The following is an 8110-nucleotide window of genomic DNA, read 5'->3' on the forward strand; positions in this document are numbered from 1 at the left end:
GATGTAATCATCCGTTTGGCATGCTTAAACTAATGTTTACTCTATTCCTTTAAAACTTCGTGCTTGGATCGCAAAAACAAAAGCAGATAGTACATTTTTTCATGTGCACTATTTTTTTAAGGTATGACTACATATGTGTTGAGTAGTGTCCGGAACTGCAAATGTATCTATGAAAATTTTCCCACATTTTTGCGGTTTTGCTTTAAAACTTAGGTCTTGGATAGCGAAAACTCGCGAAAACAATAACTGGTAGTACATTTTTTCATGTTCACAATTTCTTAAGTTATTATTATTAAGTTATTAAAAAAGAAAAATCTTTTTACTTTGTACTTTTTTTCCTCTTTAAGTTTATTAATGCATGTATGTACATGCGCACTCTTAAATCATACTTATCTCCCTCAGCTCTTTGCACATCACGCCAAGGAGAGTTGAAGTTTGCCCGCGTCAGGCATGTTGTTAAGTATGAGTATGATAGATACCTCTTGTTTAAGGGTGGATATGACGTTCGGGGGCATTTCAGTAAATATGAATGCATATAAGTAGAACAAATTATGGATGGTGAGTGGGATATATTCAGTTTGATCGCTGCGCTTCTCTGGTTCAGTGCCTTTTCATCGCAACACATACTACGTTTATTCGCACGTATTATTTGCAAATAACAATTTGCAAAATGGTAAACTTTGCGGTATGAATAATGAGTATATTTTTTACTTGCAAATAACTAAATCACGCAAGTAAGTATTGATTAGTGGTACTATTTGCAAATAAGCGCAAGACGCCACCATTCTTAGGTTTATTTTCTTTTTCGATGGTCATCTTATTGCCTTTTTATAATCAAAACGTTTCCATTCTTAACTTTATTTTCATTTTCGAATGCGGCCGAAGGCCGCCTACGCAGAAAGGAGTTCTCTGCAAAAGGTGTTTTTTTAATAATTATTTTACATTAATTCCATTTTTGTAAGAACTATACAACATATATATAAAGTACGCATACCAAATTAAAGGGAATCAAATTCCCACTTAAATAAAATCAAAATTTTCAAGATTTATCCATTTGTTTTTAAGAAATCTTGATTTCAAAAATTTCTCTTTTTGAACTTTAACCTTTGATAATTTTTGTTGTTGTTGTTTGCCAAAAAAAATAAGTATACCGTTATACTCAGCTCAGTCACCTCTATCGACTCCAATATTTTTTTTTGTTGAGATTTGGAGCCCAACTGCATTTGTTCCTTTGTTTGTTTAGTGTCTACTAATTTTTTATAAAAGTTGTACAAAACATAAGAAAATACAAAATCATTAAAATTTCATGCTTTTTAATTCGGATTTCTATAAATTTTGTGTAAGCGGTTTTATAGCTTATTGAATTTTACTATAACTCAGCTTACACTGAGTTGCTAAAAACTCCAATAACTAAACTAAAAACTAAAAAAAAAAANTATTGCCTTTTTATAATCAAAACGTTTCCATTCTTAACTTTATTTTCATTTTCGAATGCGGCCGAAGGCCGCCTACGCAGAAAGGAGTTCTCTGCAAAAGGTGTTTTTTTAATAATTATTTTACATTAATTCCATTTTTGTAAGAACTATACAACATATATATAAAGTACGCATACCAAATTAAAGGGAATCAAATTCCCACTTAAATAAAATCAAAATTTTCAAGATTTATCCATTTGTTTTTAAGAAATCTTGATTTCAAAAATTTCTCTTTTTGAACTTTAACCTTTGATAATTTTTGTTGTTGTTGTTTGCCAAAAAAAATAAGTATACCGTTATACTCAGCTCAGTCACCTCTATCGACTCCAATATTTTTTTTGTTGAGATTTGGAGCCCAACTGCATTTGTTCCTTTGTTTGTTTAGTGTCTACTAATTTTTTATAAAAGTTGTACAAAACATAAGAAAATACAAAATCATTAAAATTTCATGCTTTTTAATTCGGATTTCTATAAATTTTGTGTAAGCGGTTTTATAGCTTATTGAATTTTACTATAACTCAGCTTACACTGAGTTGCTAAAAACTCCAATAACTAAACTAAAAACTAAAAAAAAAAACATGTAATGTTAAGAGATGTAAAGAAGAGAGAAGTTTGCCTAAAACCGACATCGATAGTTTTCAAAAATTATCGATAGTGGCGCAGTTTTCAACTATCAATACTGTCGATATTACTATCGATAATATCCCAGCTCTAACTTCTACCATTTTTTCACATTATTGTTGCTTTTCCACAATAAGTTTTTCATTAAAAACGGCCTCAAGCTCATTAAAAATTGTTGAATATAATTGTTATAAGGCCATAAAATAACAAAAACAAATAACTTAAGGACGAGCACACCTAAAAGTTAAACATTCTAAAAATAGAATTATTAGCAAAAACCAACAAAACCAACAACCTCATGATCAAGTGAATTGCAGCGGAATAACTGCGCTTGATTGCGTTGGCATAACAAAATGAAAAAGTGGGAAAAAAGCAACGATAATTTACAAGGCGAACTTAGCACAGTGCATAGGCAACTGGCTGAGTCAGTGGGATCGTCGGTTCGAAGCCTACTGAAAGAAGTCTGATGAGGAAATGTGGTTATTTCCGAAATAGCTATCATTTCTACCATTTTTTCGCATTATTGTTGCTTTTCCACAATAAGTTTTTCATTAAAAACGGCCTCAAGCTCATTAAAAATTGTTGAATATAATTGTTATAAGGCCATAAAATAACAAAAACAAATAACTTAAGGAGCGAGCACACCTAAAAGTTAAACATTCTAAAAATATAATTATTAGCTAAAACCAACAACCTCATGATCAAGTGAATTGCAGCGGAAAAGCTGCGCTTGATTGTGTTGGCATAACAAAATGAAAAAGTGGGAAAAAAGCAACGATAATTTACAAGGCGAACTTAGCACAGTGCATAGGCAACTGGCTGAGTCAGTGGGATCGTCGGTTCGAATCCTACTGAAAGAAGTCTGATGAGGAAATGTGGTGATTTCCGAAATAGCTATCACTTCTACCATTTTTTCACATTATTGTTGCTTTTCCACAATAAGTTTTTCATTAAAAACGGCCTCAAGCTCATTAAAATTTGTTGAATATAATTTGAAGATTTTAATACTTTAAAAACAAAATATTTTTATTCATTGAATTATTAAAATTAGATCAAATTGGTACTAAGAAAACTAAAAACTTTTAGTAGCGAACTTTTGATGCAGTTACTTCTATTTGATATTGGGATATTCCGCAACCTTGGATTTTATGTTTCTTTTTTGATTTTTTTTTTGCGATTGGCAAGCTTAGTTTGCATGTTTGTTAAGAACTGGTTCAATACAAATTTGTAGAGAATTTAAATGAAATTGTTGAAAAATGGCGAAAAGTGTGACAATGTAGAAATTTTTCGCAGTTTTTGTTTTTACATAAAAAAAAATTTCTTTTTATATATAAAAAACTGTGAGAAATTAAATTCTCTACAAATTTGTATGTAACTATTTTTTATGAAAAATGCAAAATAAGCTTGCAAATCGAGATAAACCCAAAAAACATAAAATCCGAGATGTCGAAATGTTTCAATATGAAATTTAGGAGCAATACTGTAGGTCCATGATCTACATATTAAATAGAAGTAAACTGCATCCAAAGTAGGAATGCAAATTTTCAGAGCCAACATCGATACATCGATATTTCGATGTATCGTAAACACTAACATCGATGCCGAAAAAAATCGCCCTAAAACTATCGATATATTCCGATGTTTCTCTTTTTAATAAGTATGTTGCAGGTACTTCATGATTTTCAGGTTTTACAGGAAGCGGTTAACATACGCCACCTTCCATAAGGTTTATTAATGGCGAAAACCGCTTTACCTGTAAAACCTGCAAATCCTGAAATACAGTGATCGTCATGGAAATCGCCTATGTTCAACATTGCCAATTGCTTTTATTAAGTGCAGGACTGCCATCACCCATAATAAACTTACCCAAAGGGCTCTGTCCCACGGTCAGTAATTATCACGATATTTGGATCGCGATCCATATTGATGGATTGATGGATCGCGCACGAATGCTACATGTTCAATATTTATCGCGTCAGTATTTGCAAGAAAATATTTTTATTTTGTACGTATAATTTACAGATAATGCATTCCACAATTATTTTAAGATTTGTTCAATTTGTTTTGAAAGATTTTAAGCCCCGAGAGTGAAGGCAGAGCCGATGTTTACATTATGAGAGTAAAAGATGTACTGAAGAAATGTATGGATCGCGTTTTGAAAGTGCTACACGTTCAATATTTATTGACGGTATTGCGATCCGCGATCCAGATTTCAAAATTTTTAGAAATTTTGCGATGGATCCCGATCCATCAATACTGCATACTACACCGTCCATAAATATCGCGATACTTGGATCACATCAATAAATACTGACCGTGTGACAGAGCCCAAAGAATATAACATAAAGATGTGAACGCAATGGCAATTTTGAAGCGAAACTAAAGTCGATGTTTAAAACATCGTTAAAATTGATATAGATAAACCCCAATTTTACGATGTTGAGTAATTTTCAAATATCGATGGTAAACATCGGTTTTTTGGCCGATGTTATCGATGTTTCAGAAACATCGATGCATCGTTTGCATCCCTAATCCAAAGTTCGCTACTACAGTTTTTTTTTTTAGAAATGTCCAATTTTGCTGGGCTCAAAACTTTATTTATGATGATGTTTTTTGTGACCTATCTATTCGTAATTTACAGCTCGATTCTAAATATTCTCGCGAAATTATATTCTCACGGATTTTTCTTTTCTCGAGAAAAAAATCCTCCTATTATTTTCCGCAAGGGAGAGGAATAATTGAGGAAGAATTTCGAATTTTTGAAATCAGCTGTTTTGCCAAATGACATTTCATTTAGACATTCTGAGAGAATTCAAAAGTTTGAACTTTTTGTTGAATTTTGTATCGTTTTAAGAAAATATTAAAAATAACGCATAGTATTGCCTTTCATATGGTAGTGGAGGGAGTATATGGCGAATTGGAGCCACAGGAAGCTCAACAGAGGTCTATAACAAGGAGCCTGCGCGATAATACGAATCCGCTTGAGTTGCCGCAATCATTGTAAATACCTACACAACATTTGTACATATATTTTAAATAATTTATCGCTTTTACAGGTTCCAGAAATATTATAGGTAAATAAGCCGGCATTTCGACATTTATTGGAACTTCTTACCTCGCATACCGAGCAAGCTAAAAAGCAATTTGCAGTTCCTCCTATTGTAAAACTCAGCGCATCTTTACGTTTCTTTGCTGAAGGCAGTTATCAAACAGGAATTGGAAATGACGTCGACGTCTCTCTAGCCCAGTCCACCTTCAGAAAAGTTCTCAAAGAAGTAACTGAAACTTTTGAAACTTTGTTGTGCTCAAGGTGGATAAATGCATCAATGGACATCGATGAAATAAGACGCATTTCACGTGCATTATACATAAAGCATAGTATTCCCAGTGTTATAGGGTGTCTTGATGGAACACATGTTCGTATCATCGCACCCTCTGAAAATAAGCACCTATACTACAATAGGAAGGGATACTACAGCCTAAATGTGATGCTGATACGCTATTTTTTTTTTAATACTTAGATGAATACAAACTAACTTATCTAAAAAATGGATGTGTATGTATGTACGTATATTAACAAATATGTGTAATTTTGTATTGGCAGATGTGTGACCACGAGATTAGGATTCGATACGTTGATGCCTCCCATCCTGGTGCCTCTCATGACTCCTTTATTTGGAATGGCAGTGAGTTGAGAACGCATCTTGAAGCACAGTACTTGCGAGGTGAAGGCAATTTTTGGCTGCTTGGTAAAATTAAAATTAGTGAAATTTTTTATATGCTGTAATATGGGACTTTTTTGAATTAGGAGACGCCGGATACCCTTAAGAACCATGGCTTCTGACCCCATATCGAAGCCCAGAAGATGGCTCCAACCAAATGAAATTTAATGATGCCCATTCAAAACGTCGGAACTTAATTGAACGAGTCAATGGAGTGCTAAAAAATCGACGGAGGTGTCTCCTTGGAGCAAGAGAACTGCATTATACCCCCAGAAAAGCAGCTCAGATAGTCAATGTATGTTGTGCGTTACATAATATATGCATACATTTTAAGTCATATACAGACATGAGCGAAATAAACTCACCAGAGCAGATAAACCAAATGAGTGAGAATACAGATGTTACCTCTTTAACATCGCCCCAGTATTTGGCTGTAGCACAAACCACAAGAAACCGAATTGCGAGCTCCCTTTAAATTTTAAGTTACAAAAGCAAAAAACATTTATTTTCATATTTAATTTTTATAAGGATATATATTAATTTCATATTCGTATTCAGTCTTTTACAAAGGGATAAATGAAGTGAGTACCACAATTAAGTTTCGTATACTAAAAATTATTTTTAAAATCCATGGATATACATACATATATGTAAATAAAACGTTATAAGGCAACACAAATTCAGTTTCTTCTTATTTTCTTAGTATTAAATTAAAATATAAAACAGCATCACAAATCAGGTATTCTTATACTAAAAGGCCTCATAATAAACATAAAAAGAAGTTAATATATATACATTAAAAAATAAAAACATCACAAATTCAGTTATTCTTATACTAAAAGGCCTCATAATAAACATAAAGAAGAGTTAATATATGTACATTAAAAAATAAAAACATCACAAATTCAGTTATTCTTATACTAAAAGGCCTCATAATAAACATAAAAAAGAGTTAATATATATACATTAAAAAATAAAAACATCACAAATTCAGTTATTCTTATACTAAAAGGCCTCATAATAAACACACAAAATAGTTAATATATGTACATTAAAAAATAAAAACATTACAAATTCAGTTATTCTTATTCTATTTGTACTATGCATTTCCATTTACTTCTCTAATTGGCGAAGCATGAGTTCTTCCATGACCAGATTATGCCTTTTCATTTCGCCAATTTCTTCCCTCTTTAATTTTGTCCATTTCTTTAAATGCTTTTTCTGGACCGCCTGCATACTGTCGATCGCTCTATAAATTTTTTTTACGTTTTCTTGCTGTTCTTTGGATTCCGAAACTGCACCCTTGATGGTGTCGCATAGCTCGCGCTGAGTTGCAACATTTTCCACGAGAATTTGTTTTGTCAACACTTTTTTGGAGGAAGTAGGCTTAACTGCTTTTGAAGATGGCTGGTAAGTAGTCTCCTCTTCGTCAATCAGAAACACACAATCCATTGGGTCCTCATTCATCGCGACACACTCATTCTCCAATACAATTTCATTCACTACACCACTCTCATTCATCAAGAAATCAAGGTTTTCTTCCACTCGTTCAACATTAATCGAAGATGTCAGCCCAAATGTCTTCGCCACACCTTCCACGGATTCCTTCATCCCTATCAACTCGAATATTGCCCTTTCTGTTGCAGAAAACTTGTATTCGATATTAGGGCCTCCTCCAGTTCCCTTACTATGTCTAAGGTTACTGGCTGCTTTGTGTCGCACGTACTTCTTTTGATCAGCCCACACCTGGATTGTAGCAATTTTATTAAACTGACATAGGTAAAATGTATTTATTGATGTACCTTCTTCCATTCGGCAATACATTTTGATGGTGGCCCCGCTGAATTGAGTTCTTCCTCAACTTTGCGCCAAAATCTATTCAATGGTTCTTTACCGCCTTTGTAAAAACCTCGCGCGATTTACCAGAATTTCTAATTGATGCTTATTTGTACTTTTCGACCTAAAATAAGAATGATTGTAGTACTTTGTTACTGTTTTTTATTATAAATTAGTATTTTTTCCATTAAATAGTAAATAAACTTACATTTTTTCTCAGCGTTCCTTTCAAAATAGTTAGTGAAAAAATACTTTAAAAATGGCAGCAAAATCTCCCTTTTACTTACATTCGTGATACCTACTTTCCTCTCTAAATTTGTTTTCCCTTTTTCGAACATTGTTCAGAATAAGAGGAAAGGGAGAAGAGAAAAATTTCCTAAGGAATTTTTGTTCAGAATAAGAGGATAGAGAGAAGTGAGAAATTTCCTAAGGAATTTGTATTCAGAATCGGGCTGT

The 8110-nt window shown here is 32.8% G+C and overlaps 1 protein-coding gene and 1 long non-coding RNA gene across 2 annotated transcripts; one reads left to right on the forward strand and one right to left on the reverse strand.

The window, feature by feature from the left end:
- The first annotated feature begins 4643 nt into the window (after positions 1-4643).
- LOC108375679 (uncharacterized) lies at positions 4644-6704 on the forward strand. The gene is made up of 4 exons (XR_001849194.1): positions 4644-5096; positions 5153-5170; positions 5701-5845; positions 5905-6704. It is a non-coding gene; the product is annotated as an uncharacterized LOC108375679 (long non-coding RNA).
- Positions 6705-6931: 227 nt separating this feature from the next.
- LOC108375678 (uncharacterized) lies at positions 6932-7726 on the reverse strand. Its single transcript, XM_017631822.1, has 2 exons — positions 7621-7726; positions 6932-7564 (listed from the first exon to the last, which is right to left on the reverse strand). The coding sequence occupies exon 2, from the start codon at positions 7427-7429 to the stop codon at positions 6932-6934; it is 498 nt and encodes a 165-aa protein (XP_017487311.1). The 5' UTR covers positions 7430-7564; positions 7621-7726.
- Positions 7727-8110: the final 384 nt, after the last annotated feature.

Source organism: Rhagoletis zephyria, unplaced genomic scaffold, assembly GCF_001687245.7.
Source record: "Rhagoletis zephyria isolate East Lansing unplaced genomic scaffold, Rhagoletis_zephyria_1.1 Rzeph_scaffold_09290, whole genome shotgun sequence".
Classification (NCBI taxonomy): domain Eukaryota; kingdom Metazoa; phylum Arthropoda; class Insecta; order Diptera; family Tephritidae; genus Rhagoletis; species Rhagoletis zephyria.

Bases quoted from the DNA above. Each gene is read 5' to 3' on its own strand.
- LOC108375678 (XM_017631822.1), bottom strand. From the start codon at position 7,429: ATGAAGGAATCCGTGGAAGGTGTGGCGAAGACATTTGGGCTGACATCT.